The sequence below is a fragment of the Crocodylus porosus genome, unplaced genomic scaffold, assembly GCF_001723895.1.
Source record: "Crocodylus porosus isolate Cpor-Errol unplaced genomic scaffold, CroPor_comp1, whole genome shotgun sequence".
In the NCBI taxonomy this organism is placed as follows: Eukaryota; Metazoa; Chordata; order Crocodylia; family Crocodylidae; genus Crocodylus; species Crocodylus porosus.
Genome location: NW_017728947.1, coordinates 80,675,596 through 80,699,070, shown reverse-complemented (window position 1 = coordinate 80,699,070; position 23,475 = coordinate 80,675,596). Strand labels below are relative to the sequence as shown.

The 23,475-nt window shown below is 44.3% G+C and overlaps 1 protein-coding gene across 1 annotated transcript in view; it reads left to right on the top strand.

Annotated features, from left to right (window-relative positions):
• Nucleotides 1–8,777: 8,777 nt before the first annotated feature.
• SEL1L (SEL1L ERAD E3 ligase adaptor subunit) overlaps nt 8,778–23,475 on the top strand; it is a 55,611-nt gene continuing 40,913 nt past the window's right edge. The window contains exons 1-3 of the mRNA XM_019552261.1: nt 8,778–8,905; nt 18,290–18,327; nt 18,929–19,148. Of these exons, the coding sequence (XP_019407806.1) occupies nt 8,833–8,905; nt 18,290–18,327; nt 18,929–19,148 (331 nt within the window). The 5' untranslated portion in view covers nt 8,778–8,832. The remainder of the gene's footprint in view (nt 8,906–18,289; nt 18,328–18,928; nt 19,149–23,475) is intronic.

The following is a 23,475-nucleotide window of genomic DNA, read 5'->3' as shown; positions in this document are numbered from 1 at the left end:
ATAAAATTGATTAAGAAAAGTAACAAGAATTTTATGGCTTGTGCAAGGAAATGTCCTGCCTTGTCTCAATTTATCATATAGAAAAGCACATAACAACTTACGTGGAACTCACTCATTCTGGGGACTGTATCAGATTTCTGAATAGGATTGGATTAAACCAGCTCAGCTAAATAAACCTCCAAAAGATCTGTGGATCCAAACATTCGAGATCCTGTACAGCTTTAGGAAAGTTTAACTTCTTGTGTATCTCTACATTTTCTTTCCCCACAGTTACTTGAAGATGATACAGGGGCTTTTAACCAGACAAAAATGATAGTTCAGTTTTCTATGTTGTTTGGCATCCTTTTGTCTGTGAGAGATGAGGGATATTGCAGCCTATAACATAGATGGTTTCTGTGTTAGGGCTTATCTAAACAGCAGAAGTAGGTCAGGTATTAGAAGCACTATAGCCATGTTAGCAAAGCACTATGATAACCATGGTAACATAGTTATAACAAACTTACTTTTCAGCCCTGCTGAAAAATAAGATACGTTAGTGTGGACAGAGTTCCGTACTAATGCAGCTAAACTGCTTCTGGTACCCCACCTATATCATTCAGAGCTAGCCTGGGTACCTATATATGGCAGTACTTTGTGCAATGTGAACATACCCTTTGTTATGGTTTTGCGAGTAGGAGCAACCATGTTTTTTCCAACAACATTTGGAAAATGTGTAGAGCCCTGTTGAAAAAAACACTTCAGAATGTTGTACGGATTTTAGTAAAGAAGTAGTGCTGCAACCATACTGTTGTATAGTTTGTTCTTGTTTAGATAAATCAGTAAACTTTTTTTTTATAACTATGTTATTAAACCATGTTGCTGTTATGTGGAACTGACTGCTGGGTGTTACAACTGTCTTCTATTCTGTAAAATCAAAAAGAGTTGTGTCAACAGTTCAATACTGTTAATGGCTAATTGGGATTCTCCTTTAGTTCACAGAGTATACAACCATACTTCTGGAGCTACAGGACTGAGGCTTTAGGCCAGCCAGCAACACAAAAGTTCTGGTGGCCCGTGATACGCTGAAGTGGACAAGATTTTCCCACAAACTCATGGTAAAACACCTGTTGACTTCAACAGAATGCTGCTGAATGCTTCTGAAAGTCCAACGCACATGAAAAATACGGTCACACACGTTACACAAGCCCTGTAGAGAGCAGACATACACTACAATTATGATGCCATAGTGTGGCACTTTCTATACAGACAAAACCAAACAATGCTATAAGGAAGTGGGGCTCTACTGAGGCATAGTATTCTTCCATGACATGGTAGCCATGTCTACACAAGATGCAACTGTGTAGTGGTTACTGAGCATTTATACTGCATATAGACAAGTACTAAATAAATATGCAATAACCTGTTACTACACAGTAGTGTTGATGAATGCCTTTGTGATGCTACTGTGCAGTAGCTTAATACTTCTGTGCAGTAGCGTCATGTCACAGTTTTTGCCACGTGGCACTACTGCACAGTAGTATCAGTCTACTGTGTAGTCAATGTCCTGTGTAGATGTGCCCTGTAAAATCTATTAGTCAGGGAGGTATTAAATCTATTACAGCTCTGGATAGTAATTTATTTTCCCACTTGTTCTGTTGTTCCTTTAAACAGAGTTGATTTACAGCAGAAGTAGGCATTCTAGGCATGGGTGCCAGAGTTTGGTATGCAGAGGCATTTTGCTTGACATGTGCACCTCAGTGTGGATGGCAGGGAAGCAGCAAGGGGTCTGATTCTTGTTGCAGCAGTGTAGCCCCAGCTCCTTCCCTGCCATGTGCCTCACAGCGTGCATGCAACTACTGCCACCAACAAGCCAAGCCGGGGCTCTGCAGATCCTGGTGCAGCTGTTTACAACCTCCCCGCTGCCTGCTGCAAGCAACCCAAAGCCTAGGCCAGCTGTGACAGGCAGCCAGGAGGCTGCAAGTGGCTGCACTGGGGTCTGTGGCTCATTGGCGGTGGATGCGTGCACCCCACAGGGTGGACAGTGGGGAAGGGGCTGGGGTTGTGTTGCCACAACAAGGATCAGCCCCTTGCAGCTCTCCTGCCACCCACTGCAGCATGTCAACAACTTACAAGTCATGGTTGTGGGCATTTTTGGCACTCTGCCCAAAAATGTTGCCAACCCTTGATCTACAGCAGCAGTTTCCAAACTGTGGTACATGTACCACCAGTGGTACGCAGACAACCTGTGAGAGGTATGCGAAAGGCCAGGGGGAGGGGCAGGACACATGCGCACAGACACCTAGCCGAGCCTGCTGCAGGCAGCCAGGACCAGCCATGTGTACAGTAGTGCCTAGCAGGCTAGTGTGTTGGGGGGAAGAGGTAGGGGGGGCAGATTGGGGCCCTCATGGTGAGGGAGGAGTGCAGCAGAGGCAGGGATAAATGTGGCCCCAGGGGTGGGGTGGGATAGTGGAAGCCCCAGGTGGCTCATCCAGGAGGGTGAGGAGGCTCCTGCCCAGGGCCATCCCTAGCAGGGGGTGAATCAGGATGATCACCCCAGGCTCGGCACTTTAGGGGGCCCCGTGGAGCCAGGTGGAGTGGCCACAGTGACTCTGCACTGCCACTGGCTTCACATTCAGCCGCTTGGCACCGCCCCCCTCCTCCACTGCCTAATCCAGCACCACCAGCCGCTCAGCGCCTCCCCCCACTCCCACTGCTGGCTTCCTTGCATGCAGGGGCAGGGTCCCACACAGGCTGATTTACCCCAGACACCGCACCCTGCTCGGGTTGCCTCTGTGCGCACCTTGGGCTAGGCACAGGGGGCACCTCCCCCCCCGCCCCGAGTTTCTGCACAGGGTGGAAGCTGTTGTCGTTGCCTTGTGGCCACTGGCTGCCCAGCAGCAGCAGGCACATGGTGTTGCACGTGGTTCCCAATGTGCAGAGTCCAGTGTGCAGCAGCAGTCTCCGACTGGGGAGCAGGTGGCCCCCATGTCTACCCCATGGTGCGCAGTGGCAGGGGCCCCTCACACCCCTGGAAAGGCCCAGGCCACCCCAGGAACAGCCATGGCAGGTGGGCAGGAGTGCCCAGCACCCCCCAAGATGGGGCCTGGCTGGGCCTGTGCAGCTCCACAAGGGAATGCCGCCTGGCCAGGCTCCAGGAGGCTTTTGGCTCCGGGCTCTGCCTCACAATGCGAGCAGGGAGGACCTGCCCCCAGTGCAAGGCCCTGGCCACCTGAGTTCCCAGGAATAGCTGCTGCAGCCTCCCCAAGCCCCAACCCAAGCATTGCCCGCACACAGCCCCCCACTCCCCCCCAAGAGATTGGGGCCACTGTGCTGCAGTGTCCCGCCTTGCTTGGCTCTGAGCGCCACCTGCAGCTGCTATTGCCAGAGCCCAGGGAGTGTCTGCTGCAGCCCAGGGGGCTCCACCCTGCTCGCACTGCACCTGGGCCAAGCTGGGAGCCCACGAGCCCAGTGTCCTGCCCTGACCAGGCGGTGTTCCTGTGGGCAGGGAAGCTGTGTCTCATCCCCACAGAGCTGTGTGGCTGGGCTGGGCCCCACCTCCAGCGCCGCCGAGCACCCCCACTGCAGCCCGAGTCTGCAGAGCCCCAGGGCAGCCCCCACTCTCCTCCGGCTGCTGCCTTCTCAAGGGCCAGACCAGGCCAGCCTCCCACATCTGCTTCTCCCCATGCCTCTCTCCTTCCCTCCTCTCTCTCTTTTCTCTCTCTTGTACTCCCTCTTCCCCCTCTCTTCCTCTTCTTTCTTCCCCATGCCCCACATTACAACATGCTTAAAAAAAATAATATACAAAAGCAAAGGTAGTAGTAGTAAAAACAAATGAATTTTTATTTATGGTTAACAGGTTTTGAATTTTTAGAAAACCTAGTATTTACTGTAAAAAATAAAAGCAACATATATGATTATTAACTATACTGAAATGCAGTGCATCCTGCCATGTACCCTCCACCCCAGTTTTGTTTTTCTGGTGTGCCCGCACTCCAGCACCTCACACATTGTGGTTTTTACAGTACTCTGGCCAAAAATGTTGCCTACCCCTAGTTTACACCGTCTTTTTTCCAATTTACAGTTGTTTTATATGACTATCATAACTGATAAAACAATGTTTTATGATTACTAAATGTTTTGATGTTGTTTTAATACATAGTCCGTTACTTATGTGTATGAAAAATTGGCTGGTGATACTTAAGGCTGTATCATTTTAAACTGATGGTACTCAAAGTCTGTCAGTTTAGGAACCGCTGATCTGCAACAATGATTCTCGGCCTTTTTAGACTCCAGGTATCCCTCCATAATATTTGTGAATTGAGCAGCACCCCATTTCAATAACTAATTTATTACAGTACTTACCTCCTTGCAGAGGGGCTGGGCATTGGGAGCAGGGCAGTAGCCAGGCAGGAACGAGCCCAGTTCTGCACTTAGTGCCTCACACCTGCTTATTTCCTCACACCTCACCACACATTTCAAAAGACCTGGTTTTTTGAATCAGTGATTCAAAAAACCAGACCCTGGTTAGGAATCACTAATCTACAGTGACCACTGTTTCTGATGAAAGCTGAGGATACTGTCCTGCAGTCCTAGATATCTCTATAGAACAGGCAACTTTCCAAACATGAAATGGAGTTAATTACCCCTTTGTGAGTTTCTTGCTTCAGCTGTCCTTTTTTGGGTAGCTATTTAATTAACCACTTCTAGCCATGCTCCTAATAAAGTAAACTTAGTTGGTTGCCTAGAAATTTGTTTCAGAAAATAATACTGTCCTTGAGCTACTTAGATTGGGCATAAAACCAGAGAATGACTCAAGACTTCCTTTTGCTCGTAAACATAAATTCAAATCACAAGCCTCACAGGTATGCTTGGAAACACGGTGGAAAAAATGGAAATCTAAACCAACCAAATGGCACTGACTGCTAGATTAAATGTAAGAATATGTCATAAAAAGATATGCTAATGAAAGATCGATTGAAACAAGGCCAGATTCTCAGCTTCCCATTTTCAGATGAACAGAAAGGGATGACAGAATTGTGACTCTGCCTCCTGGTCCCTCAGAGCTCTAGATAGAGTAGCCATGTTAAACTGAGAGGAAAGACCCATCAGATAAGTCAGACATTGTACAAGAATCTATGCATTTTGTTTTTTTAGTGCAGCTTTATTCTGCCTCTCAATTCTCAAATCATCCTTCTCTAGTCTTCCTTCTAACCACACATGCACAGACATCCCCTCTGCAATGCAGAGCTCAGCTGCATCACAACAGCTGTGGAAAGGAAGTATTGAAAAAAGAGAGCAAGAAAACACATTACATGGCTCTCTTTTCTTTTGGCATGTCCCCCCTCCCCCCACTCCTCTGTGGGGTCTAAGCTGTTCAGATTCTGTCCATGCTGCATAAAAAGAGGGGAATACATGGCTCAGCTTCATTAAGACTGAATGAATGCAACTGTGGAGAAGGTAGGGCAGAGCAGCACCTTAGAGACTAACTGTTTCAGAGCAGCATGAATTTTCATGGGCAACAACCTACTTCTTCAGGTGCTATGAAAGGACTAGCAGAAATAAAAGCTTTTATCTAGAAGGCTAAGGGAGAACGCTCTGCTTGTACATATAACCACCTATGTCAGAAGGCTTTTTAGGCAGTTGTAAAAGAAATGCAACTAAAAACTTACACAAAAACAGCCATATACACCAGTGTGTGCAATTATACTGAATGCCTGTGCTGTATTAATTTGCACAATGTAGGGGAGGGATTTAAAAAATCCACTAAAACCGAACGTTTCATTTTGTCCTTGAAGCATGTAAAGATCAGGTAATACCACATATTTAGAAATCCTGGTTCACACATACTACCGACAAATAAAAATGTGCTTACTGGCATCATCATCAGCATCCACCACTCCACAATTCAACAGGATAGGAGTGCAGCAGGTTATCAGGATGCAGAGGCATTATTGGTGGGATGAGATTAAATGGGCAGAATAACACGGGTTTTGCAAATCAAGACTGGAATGCCCTGGCATGATGTTATGGCCATAAGGTCCTCGCAGATCACAATTTTTAAAAGTATTTGCTACCCAACCTGGGTCAGATATTCATAAAAGCTCAGCTCCTTCTCAGGTGCCAGAATGTTCAAAGCACTTGGCATGTTGGGAACTAAGCAACGTTGAGAACCTTGAGGGTGCTGAGTTTTTGGAAACTAACTTCAATCGGAATTGAAGACCGGGAAATCTCTGAAGAAAGTGCCTACCACATGCCTGCACTACTAAATGCGTAACTGTTAAGTTTCTTGCTTTATAAGCACTAACATTCAAATCTATCCCGTCCTCCTCCCCTGAAGAGTAACAAAAGGAAAATAAATTACAAAAATACAAAACAAAACACATGTGAAGTGACTGAAATATTCAGGGGAAACCACCAGGATGATACATTGCATACATATTCTACCCAGACCACAAGCAGACATAGAAAATAAAAGACCCTGCAGGGTGCCTATGCTGCAGGAGGCTTATTAATTAACAATGAACCTAACATCAGAAGATTGTAACTAGTTCTCACACTGAGATCTCTTGACTTCTGTAGCCTACACTGTGCCAACTGGCCTTTTTTCCCCTATAATTACTACTGGAAAGATATACTTAATCGCTAATTTCCTAGCACAGTCAGATTTCGGATTCCGCTGTCTATAGCTAAATAACCTACAACTCCGTTTGTATCTAATGAACTGAACACTAACTATATCATTTAGAGTAGGGTTTTTTATTTGAAATTAATTTGCTTACTTTTAAGCTTTGTTTATGCATTTTAATTAAGGGTATTATCTTTTGTTCTTCTAATCATTTTGTTAGTAACATAGCAGTCCCTTAGGCTGTTCTGAGCAAAACTGGCTTGCACACAATACAAACCATTTAAGAGAACTGTCAAGTCAAACTTCAGTCCACAAGTCAAATTTTGTTTTTTAGAAAAATTTTCCTACATAAATATCACAAGAAAGTGTTCAAGATCATTAGTATCGCAAGGGAATTGGGGTTTTTTATTGTCTTGTTTTTTAAAAACAGACAAATATTCCTCTATGAAGTGTTCCCCCTAACTCTCTGTGCTTGGAAGAGAGAAAAAGCCAGTCATTAGAAATTGACTATAAAAATACTGAAGGCTACAAATACTTAAACCAATAGTTCTCAACCTTTTTAGACTCAAGGCACCCCTGGAGAGACTTAAGGCACCCCCCCGGAAAATGCCAACAGCTTTTTTTTGTTTTCATGCTTTTTCTTTTGAATGTAGAAATAACAGAGCAATTCTTCTGTTACAAAAGAATTCAGAAAGACCAGAACAGGTCAGAATGTTTCTGAGATTGGATGCCTTTTGAAATCTCTGGGTTTATCATATGAATCATGTTTGCACACCTAACCATGCTACCCTTGTGTGGCAACCTTGAAAGGACCTGAAGGCACCCCAGGATGCTGTGACACACTGACTTAGACTGTTAACTCTTTGGGGCAAAGATATTTTCCTGTTGTCAACCTTCTGTTTGGCAGCACGTGGCATACAGTGGGATCCCAACCCATGACCAGGGCTGCCAGGGATTATGGCCGTAAGAATAAACAATCCCATCACTATTTAAAAAAATTTAAAAAGTGACAAGTCAAACCATCATTTCCAGGGTACAGGAATGCTGATAAAAGAAATATCGAAGGGGTGAAAACTCAGTGGATTGTCCTTTGATTGCCAGTAGTAACAAGAACATGTTTCAGTATGTCAGATTAACCCGATGGGCTCCTTTTTCTCCAAGTTTATTACCCACTGTCCGCACTTGTAGGTGGTACCTGAGATGCGTCTCCATGGCTCGGGCCATCGCCCGTCACCCCTCTTCTCTGTTCCCCACTTGTCTTCACCCTCCTGTATTTCATCTGCTTTCTGGCATGTCTCCCCAGCGTGGGCCATCACCACCCACACAACTGAGTCCGAGCTCATGTCTCCCTTGCCCTGGCATGGGCCAGCCCCACCGCCCTTCCTGCTGCCGGGCCTGGCCTGTGCATCGCCCTTGACACCTCCCAGACTCTGACCGTCCACCGGGCCAGGAGGGAGGCCCGGGTTGCCTCCCGGTGCCACCCCGCAGGGCAGCCTTCCTGGTCCTCAGCCACCCCTGGCCCGGGCAGAGCTCCACCGGAGGGGCACTGGCTCCTTGGAGGGGCCGTGGGGGCTGCCAGAGCCGCCCTGGAGCCCCCGTGGCTGCCCTTTGCCTCCCACTCCCCACCCCGCTTTCACTTGCACTGCCCGAGAGCCCGGCCTGCCCTTCCCAGCCCCTAGTCCTGCCGGGGGCCTCCAGCTTCCCTACAAGCCCAGCTCCCGATCCCGATGTAAGCACCAGACAAAAGGCGGCCAGGCGCCTGCCCAGCGCAGGCGGCCACACCATGTCCCCCACCCGTGGCGCACTGTAGGCCCGGCGAACGTGGCCGCAGCACTCGACCCGGGGCATGCTGGGTAATGTAGGCGGCCGCCAGGCCCTGCCCCTGGAGCTGCCCCCGTGAGGAGACGAGTCCCGCGATGCATTGTGGGCACTGGAGTCCGAGCGCGATCTCGCGGAGCCGGAGCTGTCGTGCGAGGTGTTTCTGTCTTGAGACCCCATTGGGCGAGGAACAGGCGTTCCACGCGCATGGAGCGTCGCCAGCCAATCAGAGTGGGCCATGTCGGAGAAGGCATTGGCCAATGGGCTCTCCATGTTGCGATAGCCCCGCGCTCATTGGTTGTTGTCTCCGACCGGGTGCTGCGTGATTGGCCGCGGGGACAGAGGGGGCGGGGCAAGGAAGCCGGATCTCGGCTGCTCGGCGGCCGCGTCGCCTCTAGGAGCCCGGCGGGATGGAGCGGCGGGCGCGGCTGGGTGCGCTGCTGTGCGTCGCGGCGCTGCTGGGCTGCGGCCTGGCCGCCACCGGTCAGTGCGGGCCGGGTGGGCTTGCGTCTCCTTGGCAGGGCCGGGCCTGCGAGCGCTGCCGGTGGGAGGAGCCGCCGTCGGAGGGGAGGGGGACGCTGTCTGCCCCACGCCACCGGGGCCGGGGGCCCAGAGCGGCTCCGGCCGCGGGCTGCGCGGGGTCCTGTGGGGCCGATACGCGCCTCGGCGGAAGGCTGCGAGCAGCCGTCGAGCCCGGCGCAGCTGCTGGTGGCGTGCGCAGGGGAAGGGCCGCATCCGCTTCTCCCCTCCGCTCCCTCGGCTGGGCACGCGGTTGGCTGGTGGGTTATTTGGTGGGCAGCTGTCCGCTCCTTGCAGGGCTCCGCTTCTGGTAGTGGCAGGGCAGCTTCTCGGCCGAACTGCTGGGAGTTGAGATGAGCGCTGAAGAAAAGCCGTGTTTTGTGTTCAGAAACAGTAGGGTGCATCTCTGCTGGAGTCGCAGAGAAATAGGGCTGAGAGGGACCTGCAGAGGTCCAGCCCCCTGCCCGAGGCAGGATCATCCCTGTTCAAAGTGTCCTGTACATAGCGAGCTCTAGGTAGGCCTGGCACACCACAGGCCCAGCTCCCCCACCTGCTGCAGGTAAAGCAAGGGAAGCTGGCAGCCCATGAAGAGCAGCTCCCTTGCTCGGGACATGGTTCAGCTCCAACAAACGTGCCCCGGGGCTGGGTGTGTCACCACTGGGCACACGCTAATCGGTGTGTGGCACAGCGCTCTATCACACGTGCCCAGCAGTGCTCTTGGGGGATGTTGCATACTTTCCAGCAGTGGTGGCCAGTGTTTTTGCCAGGCGTGTCACAAATTAAGCCCTGCCCTCTTTCCCAAGAGCTGCTCTGATCTCTGTCCCCCAGAAGCTTATTTGATAGAGTTTGTGTCCTGAGGCACTGGAATAGAAGTGTGGAGACTGGAGCCTCCCCAGCCATGTGTGGAGTGGGGGCAGGAGGCTGCTTAAGCCCGCGCGCCTCCGTAGCACCCTAGCTGCTGTATATGGCCTATGCCCTAGGGTATTCCAGAGCAGCATCCTGCCCCCACTCCACACATGGAGCTCTGACACCAAATGATCATTTGCTGGTGTCTAAGAGATGTACAAGCATGCAACACGGGCTGTTTGGGGAATAGCTGTTGCTAAGGGGTTTGACTAAAAACTGGAGTAGTCGTCAAGAATGAAATGTCCTGTAGTGATTTTTTGACATCCAGGAAGATCTGCAGGTCTTGCCCCTGGCTTTTTCCTATACAATAATGGCTCTGTTAATTAGCTCTAGCTACTCAGAGCTGTCTCTGGTAGGGGCTCAAGTAAACCAGAAGTCTTAGTTTTAGATACTCACCCAGTTCTTCTTTTGAAGTAGGTTTCCCAGTTTGATTTCTGGAGACTAATTCTAAATCATATCAGATGTAGGTAAACTATTTGCAAGAATCCTTAAGAAAATCCTACATTCTTAGTCCAGTCATCCAGCTGATGGTTTAAAAGGTTTTTGATACATGTCCTTTGGGGAAGCAGAGCTTATCAAATACCATCTTTGCCCTAGTCATTTTTCAAATAGAGCTTTTTAAATTTAAGTTTTTGCTCTAATTTTTAATCTCTGTCAGACTTTCTTACGGTTCCTGATTAAAAACAAATGTGGGTCTGCAAAGGATGAGTTTACACCTCCTGTTTATAGGTGTTAACTGTGTATATGTGCTTGGTAAATGTTTCAGATGAGGGTTAGCTAGCTCACTGGTGAGAGAAAATCGAGATGATTCTGATAAGATGAGTAAAGCATTTCTTGGTATGTACATCTGACCATTTTGGTGGGGGTTTGCTAACCACCACTTGTTACTTGAATTTACAGTTGGGTTTTTGTGAGTCTTCTACCTATACTGGATGATCACGCAGCAGCATTGTAAAGACAGGGTTTTTAATCTCTATTCAAACTAGAATTAAAAAAAACCCAGACAGTTGGTGAATTTATAAAAAGATTATTCCAAATATTGCCCAACTTTAGTGACTTTGGTTTCTATAAGGTACAGTCCGATATGTAAAATAAATGTTTGGTCAAAAAAACCCACTATACCCTAATGAAAAGCTTTTGTTTTGTTATCTTCATGTTTTGGGAATCAGAAATAATTCAGAAATAGATGTTGCTGATCGACTGCTAATGCTTCCATTCCCAGATAATAGTGACACTAATACTAATCCCATATTGAGTTTAGTAATGCCACCTAAAATACTTCAATTGGCCTTTAGTTCCAGTTTTTCATATCTGAACAATATTTTGATAGAAACAATGGGGTGCAAGGTATGAGAAGTGGTGGAGGAAATCTAATTCTTAAGTAGGAAGGCTTAGTACAACCATAGGGTTATAGAAATATTGTACACAGTACAGGTTTCTCTGTGTTATGTTACCAATTTGAGTTATTGCAGTTGTATAGTAAGGTGTTCTGGGATCTTTGCATCTTCATAAATGCTTTGATCTACTTCCTCTAAAATCTCAAAACCAACTCCTGTGGTATTAATGCATTAACTTTTGTGGGGATATTTCTAATAATTAAAAAAAATGTGAATGCTAGTTTGACCTGGTGGCTCTGACTTGCACTGGTGTTTGTGGATGAGAATTATTCTGGGATTGCTTTTATTTTTATGGTTGAGAAGGGGGGAAATAGATTTTTCTATCCTTTCTGACTGTTTGTTGCGCCTATCCTGGTATGCGTTCCTTTCTGATTTAAGTGGGCAAGCAGAAAAGGGGGCAGGATGTCACCTTGTAAACTAGCACCTTATAAAATATTTTTTTCAGAAAGGCATGAGCTTTGGTAAGCTACCAGATTCTCCTGAAGGGGTCTGTTGTTTTCCCTTAACTGGGAGATCTTACTAAAGCCAGAAGCGCAACAAGTATGAACACTTGAAATGTGGGTAAGAGTGCCAAGTGGACGTGTGCAAAGAAAATCTTCAGGAGTAGAGATTAATTAAAACTATTTTCTTAAATTTCCTTTTTAGTGGCCTAAGATGCAGATTTCTGTTTCTAGAAAGGAACTGTTGTGAAGAGGAAGCTTTGGAAGAATTCATTCAGCAGTGGGAAGGAGTTTTGAAGGGAATCTTGTTCTTCAGTATGAGAATTGTTACATTTTGTTTCTGTAGTTACCAAAATACTGGTTGACTAAAATATTTGCTGTGGACTAATGTAATAGATATGGAGCAAAACACCAAGTAGGAAAACTTTTTGAAAATAATGTTGTTGAGTAACTCTTGACTCCTGGTTCTTTGCTTGGGTCACTGCATACCTGGGTGGTTGGGGTGGCACAGGAGCTAAGGCACACGGTTGACAGCCCAGAGGTTGCAAAGTCAAGGCCATATGCGACCTGTCAGATTTCAACAAATCTGCAAATTCTGCTAAATACCTTGTTACAAGGATATGAAAAAGGAAGGACTGCATTCCTTGTATGTAACTGTAATCAGAATGGTGTTTTGTACTAGATTTCAAGAAACTGCCTATTGAATAAATGTCTTTCCTGTGTAAATTTGGTGTTAGCTGAAGTATTCATATAATGAAGCAATTTCAGGGTTTTTACATTTGTTTATCCTTCTTTTTTAAATAAAAGTAAAGTTCGTATTTTTTTCAAATTAAAGGAAAACATGAGGGAATTGTTCTGTCTTAATCAAAACACAGAATTCTCTGCACAGATGCTCTGTGGATTGGTTATGTATTGCGTGATTTTATATCCTAAACTTAAAATATGGTAAAGCAGCATCTTAGTTAGTTGTTTTTAGACTAAAACTAGTAGTATTTCTCCTCGGCTAATGACAGCTCTGCAACTTTTGCATATAGATCTCTGAGTTGTTCATTTTCATCCTGCAAGGTGAACTTGCCATTCCTCTTTGGGGCCAACAGACTTTGTTTCCCTGATAGTGGTCTCTGTTCACGTCTTTGTACATTGCATAGCTCTTTTTCCTAAACTCTGACTCCTCTCACAAAGTGGTAGAAACCTCTTATCCACTACTTGTTCCTGGAGATGTATCTGCTCATAATAATAATAATTAATAATTTGTCCTATTCTCCTAGTTTGTTTAATGAATAGCAGAATTTAAGTTCCAGATGACCTGTTCAGGAAGTATTTATAGTACTAGGCCATCGTATTAACATATCCAACAAGAAATGGTAACTGTCTCTCTTCCCTGACCTAAGTTTTGCATTTGGAAAAGCAAATTAAATGATCAGATCTCATCGCTATTAGGCCAGTACATAAACATAATCTATTTGCTTCTATTCGCTGATCAAGCCTTGATGATTATATTCCCTCTTTGCCTACCTACAGCATCCCACGTACAGATCTTTATTAACATTTATAGAATACGACGTTCTTGGTGATCTCTCGAAGTAGGTATGCTTGAAACTGTAGTGTATACATATTGACCAAGAGTTCTGTGTTAAGAATAGAAAAGATGTAAATGAGCCCCCATTAACCGGTATCACTGCAATCCAGTCTACTTAACTTTTAAAGGTAAAATTGTTTGAGCCAGCAAGTACTAAACATATTATGCTTTCTTTTTTTGTGTGCTGTTTTATTGCTCTGTGGGTGAAAGAGCATTTTATGTACAGCCTGTCAGCTGCCTCTTACCTGCATCGTTTTATTATAGAGTTGATTCCTTTGGAGAGATGCTACGTGATGCAATAGGGGTGAAAGAAGCTGGTTGCTTTTTGTCTCAACAGTAAAGCTGAATACTTAATTGGTTTTCTTTATATTGCCGGTAGGATGCCTTTTACTTTTACCAGCTTAATTTTCTACTTTTTGTTTCCCCAAATGAATATGTAATTATTATGAAACTGCCTATATATAGATGGATAGATACCTATATATATACCTCTTTCCCTCCCACATACCTCATGTACATACTTACACATGCATGTGTGCGTATACACATGTGTGTTTGGGTGTGTATGTGGTTATATCTATGTGCATGCATACATTCTTCTCAATGTTCTTGACCATGATGCTACATCTGACCACCAATAAGCTTCCAGTTGGAGTGGAGCTGAACTACTGAATGGGTGTTAATCTTAGCTGACTCCCAAGCCAAAACCAAAACCACCCCAATCATCAAGTTCCTGTATGCTGATGATGCTGTAGTCTGTGTTCGCTTGGCAGCAGACTGTCAGGCAATCATCGACATCTTTACCAAGGCATACAAGAAAATGGGACTACACTTAATAGTCAGAAAATGAAAGTCCTCCATCAGCAAGCTCTTAATGAGCAATCCCCAACTCAGGTAATTCAGATCTATGGTGAGACTCTGGAGAACATCTTATTTCCTGTACTTCAGAAGCTGTCTTTCACAGAAGGCCGACATCGATGACGAAAATCAGCATCCCCTCAAACGTGCAAGTGCAGCCTGAGGAAACAGGTGTCCAGTAATCACAACATCAGATCTGAAATCAAGCTCATGGTTTATCAAGCGGTTGTGATCTCCACCTTACTGTACAGAGCCGAGGCGCAGACAAACATACAGGAGACATTTCATGAAGAAGTACTATGTGCTGCCTGCAGAAAATCCTTCAAATCCAGTGGGAAGACAGATGCTCCAACATTAGCGTCCTTTTGCAAGCAAAGACCATAAACATCGAGGTGATGATCATCTGACATCAACTTTGCTGGCCCGACTACGTCATCTGGATACCTGACTCAAGACTCCTAAAGCAAGTTTTATTCTCCCAGCTCAGTCGAAGCACGTGCTCAAGAGAAGAGCAGAGGAAGTGCTTCAAGGACATCCTCAAGGCCAACTGGAAAAAAATGCAACATCAACTCATGGGAGGCTATTGTCCAGGACCGCCCCAATTGTAGGAAGAATCTGCTGCAAGGATCCTAGTACTCTGAAACCTTACAATAGCAACAGGAGACAGAAAAGCAGGAGTGGTGGAAGCAGTGCATCACAGACCAAGTCAAGAATCTAGAGCCATCCACCCCACACAGAAACACATGCCGGAGCCGGAGCAGTCTGTCAATCCTGGATCAGCTTCATCAGCCATCTTTGGACCCACAAATAAGATATTCATGAAAGACAATCATCCTAGGCTGTGAAGGATTGGCAAAGAAAAAGATATATATGTGTATATAATATGTTATACAAAAAGGATATGCAAGAGACTGAGAATGTATATTACATCCACACATATATATACAAACACTCTCTAATATACAAGAGAGAAAATATACTCCACTGGTATTTAGCTTTACATACAACCTTTTTTTGTGCAGCTTATTGCTAACTGGAAAGATATATCATGGCATAAGAAACCATTCATAATATTTGGGGAAAAAAGAGCTATATTAACAATCACACTGGCTGACATGAATTTGTTATAGTGCAAGTCCAGATGAGATCTAAGGTAGATGCCATAATCAGTTAGAACAGTTATTCTTTGATGCTTGTAACAAGCGTAATGATACAATTAGCTCTTTGCAAACAGTAATAGAAGTTCATGATGGTCATAGTATTCTGTGTCTAACTGTGTCAGTTTCTTGCACTTCTGGAATAGGGGGTAAGTGACTTGACCACAAGCATGCAGGTTAATATACTCAGGATGGGGGTCTGACTTTTTTCAGCTGCTCATCTGCAGGTTTGTTTTTGGGATAGGCGATGATGTCACTCTCAAATAAGATTTTAACGTGCAACCAAGGCTGTCCAGCTGGTGGCCCACACGCCTTGTGAGTGGTCAAGTTGCAATCCCTAGGCTCCTGCTATCTACCACCCCCCTCATTACTCCATGATCCCTGTCCCCGCTCTAGCTGTTGCTTTCTGCCTTTGCTGCAGGCAGTGTAGAGATGTGGTGCAGCACAGGGAGCTAGGGGTGAGTCTGGGGCCATTCATGGGAATGTCGGGGGGGAGGGGGGGGTTGTGGAATCATGCCCACATGTTGGTTGGTGCCTTTGGGGGGTAGGGGGGTGGTGCCAAGTGTAGTGGTGAAAGGAGCATCCACAACTCAATGATCCATGCATGCAACCCTCATGTGGCCCTGGTGCAGCAGCCCTGGTGCAGCCCCTGAAGGTGCATCTCCAGGGCATGTGACCCCCAAGGGCTTAAGTTGGCCAGCTCAATCCTAAATTCTAGTCCCTAATTACGTTCTGCTTCCTAATTTATCCTACATTTCAAATAATCTGAAGACAGGGGTGCTTAACCCCAGGCCACAGGCCAAATCCTGTCTACAGAGCCTTGGCATCCAGTCCGTGGGGCTCCCCAGACATCAGGAAATTTGGTGGCAGGGAAGCCCTGGCAATTAATATTGTCATTGCTCTTCTGCTGCCATATTCCCAAGCTTTGCGGGGCTGGGTGGGGACTCCAGGCCATGCCCGTTTCCCCCTGCAGGGCCAGATTGGGGCTAGGCAAGGCCCCCTTCTTCCACATAACTGGGTCAGAGCCAAGATGTTCTCTGCCCCCTTCTGTGCAGCTGGAGCAGACCCTGCTAGACCCACCCTGCACCAAATTGGGCCCACTGGCCAGATCCAGCCTGTGGACAGACTGGACAGGACCCACCTAGTCTGCAAGGCAGAAAGGTTGAGCACCACTGTTCTAGGGTGATTTTTTCATTCTGTTCCTTAAATTGTTGAGCAGTTAGAATTGTGAATGCTGTTATAATATCTGTCGCTCCCAAGGTGCTGTCCTGAAAGTGGGAGAAGTAATTCCTATATGTGTGATTCTTCAAGTAGAAAAGCATTAGTCCTTTTTTTCTTAATGTAGCTATCTTTGTTCCTTTTTTTTACTCTTTAACTTCATAGTTTGCTACTGCAATTGTAGGCATTGTTCTTGACGGTTCACGAGCAAACACTGATAGTCACCTTGCATGACAGGAGGTGGCACTAAACTAAAAGTAGGAGGTTCTGACTGTGACCACAAAATATTAGCACTGTTAGATGTGCAAATATCTACACATGGTTCACATGATAGACCCATAGATTTCAAGTAAGAATCCATACTGTCCACAATATTCTGACCTGTCATGGTGTTTCTGGGTTCTTTGCAATAAAAAATTTGCTTCATTATTTTTTCCATGGTCAAAAACAAATGAAAAGTAAGAGCTGGCATTTTTTCAGGAGGAGCTTTGAGTTTAATGAGGGGTGTCTTGGGAACCACCATCCTAACTGTTCAGATTTACTTTTGTTAAGTTAATCTTTTTAATGCTTTAAAAAAATTGCTGTCCTGTTGTATTAGGGAAGAAGCCTTTTAAAAACCTTTAAAGCAAAGATGTATGTTATGCTTAGATATGATGCAATCCATGTTCGGATATCTTCGAATCATCCTTGGGGAAGGTCACGCTTTACATTTGACAACTATAAGACTTGTTCAAATAGACCAGTGCAAATACTAAGGCAGTTGTTTAAAGTAGGGTCATAGATACAGTAGCAATATTGGACCTAAGGAAAATTTAAATGAGAACTGCAGAAATTTACAGAAGAAAAGTGAAGCTGCAAAATGGATTAGTGAAATTTCAGCAATTTCAGCTGAAATCACAGTAACAAGCAAAACCTGATCAACTGACTGTTCTCTAGACTTCCTTCTCTTTCCTCCAACTTAGTCTAACCTAAGACCTTCTTCTTGCCATGGCCGAACGGGCTGAAATTGGTTCCATTTCCAAAGTTTGGGCTTTTTCAGAAGCTTTATGAGACCTTTCCCATTTAGGCAGGCATCTGGCAAACAAAGCTAAGCTGAAATATTGTTTAGGAGGGTTGTTTTATATTAGTATTGCACCTGCTTTTAATGTTGTTCTGTTCTCTTTTTTTATAAGCCATTCTAAGTCTTTGTTGGGAAGGGTGACATATAAATTAAATAAATGAAGGCCAGTTTTGCATCTGATTTGATAATTACACATTGTTCTAGGTCAGGGGTGGGCAAAATGCAGTCTGCGGGCCAGATGCAGCCCACCAGGCCACTCTATCCGGCCTGCGGGGCCCCTAAAAAATTTAGAAAATTAACAGTTATCTGCCCCTGGCTGCCTGTCATGTGGCCCTCGATGGCTTGCCAAAACTCAGTGAACAGCCCTCCGCCCAAAATAATTGCTTGTCCCTGTTCTAGGTGAACAACTTTAGTCTCTACCCCAGAACTTGGAATAAGCTAACTAAGTAGACTGAACTGGCATTTCTTTAACAAGTTGTATTTAAGCAGAAAAGTACTAACCTGGCTTCCTTGATCAGTATTGTGGCGTTTTCATAGCTTGATACCTTTACTGGTTGGTAGTCTAAACAGGCTACTTCTGGATAGTTCTAACTATAAGTTTTCATAGGTGAGTTAGTAACTTAGAGTTGTATGTCACAGAATAATGCTATACTAACCAAATACGTTCTTTTCTGTTGCGAGGAAATTCCATAATGAAATGTGTTTCTGAACTAACTTTTAAAATTCTTTCTAGATGAAGATGGAAGTCAGGATGAGCCATTGGAATCAAAGGTGAGCATCCCATTTGATTTGTTCTTAGAAAATTGTTTATAAAACTTTTGCACAGATATAACAGAAAAGCCTGTTAGAATTAAGATGGAAGATATAAGACCTAAGGGTTTAAAACTGGTTGTAGAGGATGAGAACAGTTTTATCTTCTTCAGCAGGACTTTCCTGTGACTTTTGTTATCTTTTCTTCCTGTGACATTCACAGAGTTTTAGAATGCTTTAGCTTTTAAACATTTCATTCTGAAACAGTACAAATGAGTTATATTTTTCTGGGTCAACTTGCATGTACATATGTGCATAAAAGAAGAATACTTGAGTAATGTTACTAGTGGATGGATACAGTGGTGGTAGGAGTGTGTGGTGGAGCGAGGATATTTTGAGGGGATTGTTAAGAAATTAATAGTAAGTGGTACGTAAGATCTAATGAGTTTGTGATTTTAATATATTTTTAAACCTCCACTGTCACAAGTAATGTACTAGTAATTTGTTAACTCTTTTGAGAGCACAAAAGGGCAGAAAATGAATAGTAAATAGTGGTATTTGGTGATAGGGTTAGTTGTCTTCTTTCTCTCTCTCTCAAATTCTGCTATCTATCCTTCTTTAGACTTCCTTATCTTCAGAAGAGCAAGTGAAGGACCACTCCACTGGAACCCCAGTGGTAGCTGGTCAGATTTTCCTTGAGTCAGAAGAATCTGAATCTCATACTGAAGATGAAGAGATCATTAAGAATCAAGAGAAAGAAAGCACCTTGGAAGAGTTAAATACTTTAGAAATGTCAAACCTATTAAACAAGGACCTGGAAGACATAGAAGTGCAGAAACCAGGTAACAGTGCTTGAATTCAGCAGGTTTCTGTACTAGGGACTGGAAACAAACTGGATCTGCATAAGTTTAGAGGGTGATTGGATCTGCATCCAGTCAGTCTTTGCACTTATCCAGTAGTCAAAATTACATCTGAATGTCCAGTTTCAGAATGGAGTAGTCATTGCCAACTTAATTTTTCCTATCGCCAAATAAAAAAAATTCCAAATACATGCTACTGATTTAGACTTTCAGGCTATTTCATGTGCATTTAAGAGCATAGTCCATGGTTTTTTTATTGCATTTCATAGGAAAACAAATGATTTGTGAATGAACAGAAGAATTCATATCTCCATGTTCTTATATGAATATTCTGTTACCTTTATAACAGAGCACAGTCTAAAGCTTTTTTTGCTATACATGCACCTCAGATAAAGAGCCTCCTTTTGGCCAGAGGGAGAATATATCTATCAACTCTTTGTTCTGCTTGACTGGGGTGCTCAACCCCCTCTCACTGGTCCCTGCGGAGCCCCACAGGCTGTGGCCCTGCATGCCATATTGGGTGTGGCCTGATTCTAGTGCATAGGGACAGGACCCAATCCTGGTACACAAGGCCAAACCTTGAGCACCACTGTGCTAGGTGAATATGTGCGGCTTCACTTACTGGGGGACACGACAAACTGATACAGAGGCAGCTTTGCACTTGAGCAAACTGTTAGGAGTCTTAGGAGAGTTCTGATCTTTCATATAAACTTGGATATATATTCTAATAATATACTTTTTACAGTCATGTTGGTTTGTACTGAAGTCATTCAGAGAAGTTGAATAGAAATTGCTTTTTTATAAGAATTTTAAGTTTGTCGTCTTTATCATACTTTACTTATTTTTTTCCACTTACTCTTGTAGTTCACCTGTTGAAAATTGTTGCATTTTGGTGTCCTTGACCTAATCTAAGGCTCATAAGAAAACAGCTTTTTTTAATGTGCCCATCATAATTTTTTTTTCACCTGTAACCTTACTGAAAGCCAGTTGTCTAATATATGACCTTGGCATTTCCTTTTATGTGTCTTTTTGCAACTCCTGGTTCGAATGGCAAAAGGAAGCAGTCTTTTGAAAGTATCCTTTTATAATATCTGCTGCCCTTTACCAATATTATACACTTAAGAAAAGTGACTTCTTATATTACTTGCAATAGCCTCTTACTAATATAAAATGTTCTACACTTTTTTTACAACTTCTAAATAGTGCAGTAGGAAGGTGTGGCATTGAATAGAGATTTAAAATATTAATTAAAAAAGACAAGTAGAACAATTAGCTAAAATAACTACCAGTGTTAAGTGTTCATATTCAGTATTCTTGTTCAATCAGTAGTTTGTGTATTGAAGGGAAAATTTAATTTAAGATGCATTTTGTATCTTCCCATCACAGTGTCATGAAAAGGCTTTACCTTAGCATTGATTGAATCATATTTTTAAATAGAACTGTCAAAAACCTTGGCTCATTTCTTGATCCTTTCTCACTATTGTATAAGGAAGCAAGTTTAAACATCTTGTGCTATTCTTGAAACCCATTTTTATTCTGAAGTAAAAAGTGACAGAAGTAAAAAGATAAGTTTTTCCTTTTTATCCAAACTGTTTCATTTCTGTTTGAAAGAGGGGGGAAAATCCCTATGATAGAAACTGAATTTGTTATTGGCTGGCATTGTTTGCAAGCTTTTGAGCACAGCAGGGATGGAAAGTAAAGGAACCTTTTCCATAGGCACTATTCTTTTCCTCGAGTGAATTAATGACAACTAGCAGCAGTCTTGAGCTTGGAAAACTTCTCATCTTTTTTCTTTAGTTCCTGAGGTTGGAACTAGATTTGATTCTGGAAACTGCTCTACAGACTTGCAGAAGAATCTTGTCAGTTCCAGATTTCCTTTTAAGCTCTACTTGAAGCTGTCCCTGTCCCTCCTTCAGCAAAGTTCTTAATCTTCTATATTAAGTGAAATAATATATGGAGAATTAATCGATTTGAGGGATAGAAGAAGAGGGAAATATGGATGGCAGCTCATGGCACGGGATTGTAGTAGAAGAAATAGAAGCAGCATTATACAAGGCAGTGGTGAGACTCATTTAGAATATTTTGAACAGTTCCAGTCACCTGGGTTCTAAAAGGGTTAATTGAAATTGGAACAGGTACAGAGAAGGTCTGATAGGTTTTTCATATCCTTATAATCTCCTATCATAGGATGATGTAAAATAGGATGATGTAAAGATCTAGACTTGTTTAACTTAGCAAAATGAAAGTTAAGGGGGTATATGATTTACTCCTTTATAAAATACATTGTGAAGTGAATATCAGAGAAGAAAAGCTCTTGAGGTTAAAGGACAAGATCAACTTTTAGACTGGATTAGAATTGAGAAATGGAGCTCTTTTCAGAAAGTACTTGATAAATTCTGGCTATCTTGAAGCAGTTTATGCCAGTATGCTGGGATACACAGGAGTTCTTGAAGTAGAGGCTTGTAGTGTTGGCTCCCATAAAAGGGATTGAAAGGATACTTCAACATAGTGCAACATTGTATGTGATAAGTAGCTTGACAGAAGAAAACTGTTTGGCTTCACTGGTGGAGAGGATGGGTTTCAGAGGCTGAAGCTAGAGTAAGTGGTTGGGGGCAGGGAAGGAGGGACAGGGGACAAGGTACTGGGGAGAAGTCAAGCATTGGAGTGGTTTTGCATTGGGGTGATGAGCTTGCAGTATCCCAGTTCTTGGGGTGAATTTGATTATTGCCAACTTGCGTTAGCTTAGATTGCAAAGAATGGAAAGGGATGTTGGAGCGCCGTACTTCAAGGCAACGTATTTCAAGAACGATGTTGATAAGACTTGAGAGGGTCTAGAGGAAGGCCACTCGTATGGTCAGGGGCTTACAAGATAAGCCCTGTGAGGAGACACTGAGGGACCTGGACCACTTCAGCCTCCACAAGAGAAGGCTGAGAGGTGATCTTGTGGCCGCCTACAAATTCATTAGGGGGTTGTAGCAAGAGATTGGAGATGCTTTCTTCACCAGGGCGCCTCTTGGAGTAACAAGGAACAATGGTCACAAACTGACAGAGAGCAGCTTTAGGCTAGATATCGGATAGAGCTTCTTCATGGTGAGGGTGGCCAAAATTTGGAATGGGCTTCCAAGAGAGGTGGAGCTCTCCCCTACCTTGGGGGTCTTTAAGAGAAGGCTGGACAGGCATCTGGTTGGGGTCATCTGACCCCAGCACTCTTTCCTGCCTAGGCAGGGGGTTGGACTCGATCATCTGTTGAGGTCTCTTCTGACCTTAGTATCTATGAACTATGGGTATTTACAGACATGACGAGTGGAGGAAAAACAGCACTTCACTTTCAACTCGGCGTGCCTCCGCACCAAGCACAGCACATGCCCAGAAGAGGAATCACTTCAGTTGGACCTGGCTTGCCCAGTGTCTGTATAGCTCATGTGCTTCAGTGGGGCTTTTTGGTGCTTTCATCTAATAGCTGATTGAAAAGAGCACTAAAAAGTTCTGCTGAAGCGCATGGGCTATGTAGACACTGGAGAGCCAGGTCAGCTTAATGTGATTCCTCATCCAGTAAAGTGCTCTTTTTTTTTTTTTCCACATCTATCATTACTCTGTGTGACCTTGTAAATGCAGAGCATTTAGCTTGGTAGTAGTGACCTAAATCGAAAAAAGTTCTTCCCTTATTTGTTCATCTTCCTCCTTTGAGTTTTTAATCTGCTTGCAAACCTTGTTACACTTGCATCTTGTTGTATTCATGCAGTACTTCAGGACTCCTGGTTGCTTGTAGAGCACAAGAAAACGTTTCCTAAATACATTACTGGGTTCCCAGTGTGGTGTGTTTGGCCCTCTCCTGAAGGCAAAAGGTGAGAGAGAAGCTGCAGTGCTAGTAGCACTGGAAAATCTTGAAATACCTGCCTGGGAGGTCTTGCTCACAAGCACAGTGTCAAATCAGTCACTTGATTTGGAGTCAGTAAGACATTTCCACCAGTACAGACTAGCATGGCCTTGTGGGGCTGTTTTCCCATTTCTCTGTAGGTTAACAATCCACTTCCTAGGCCCAGCTCAAGGCATTTGTGCCCTCATGACTCCCATTATTTTCTTGTAGCATACTGTAGGTTTGGAAGTGCTAGGTGCCTTGTGTTTACCAAAGACTGTGTGTTATTTCATAGATTTCATAGACATTACGGCTGGAAGGGACCTCGGGAGATCATCGAGTCCAGCCCCCTGCCCAAAGAGCAGGAAGTCAGCTGGGGTCATAGGATCCCAGCAAGATAAGCATCCAATTTACTCTTGAAGGTGTTCAATGTAGGTGCTTGAACCACCTCCG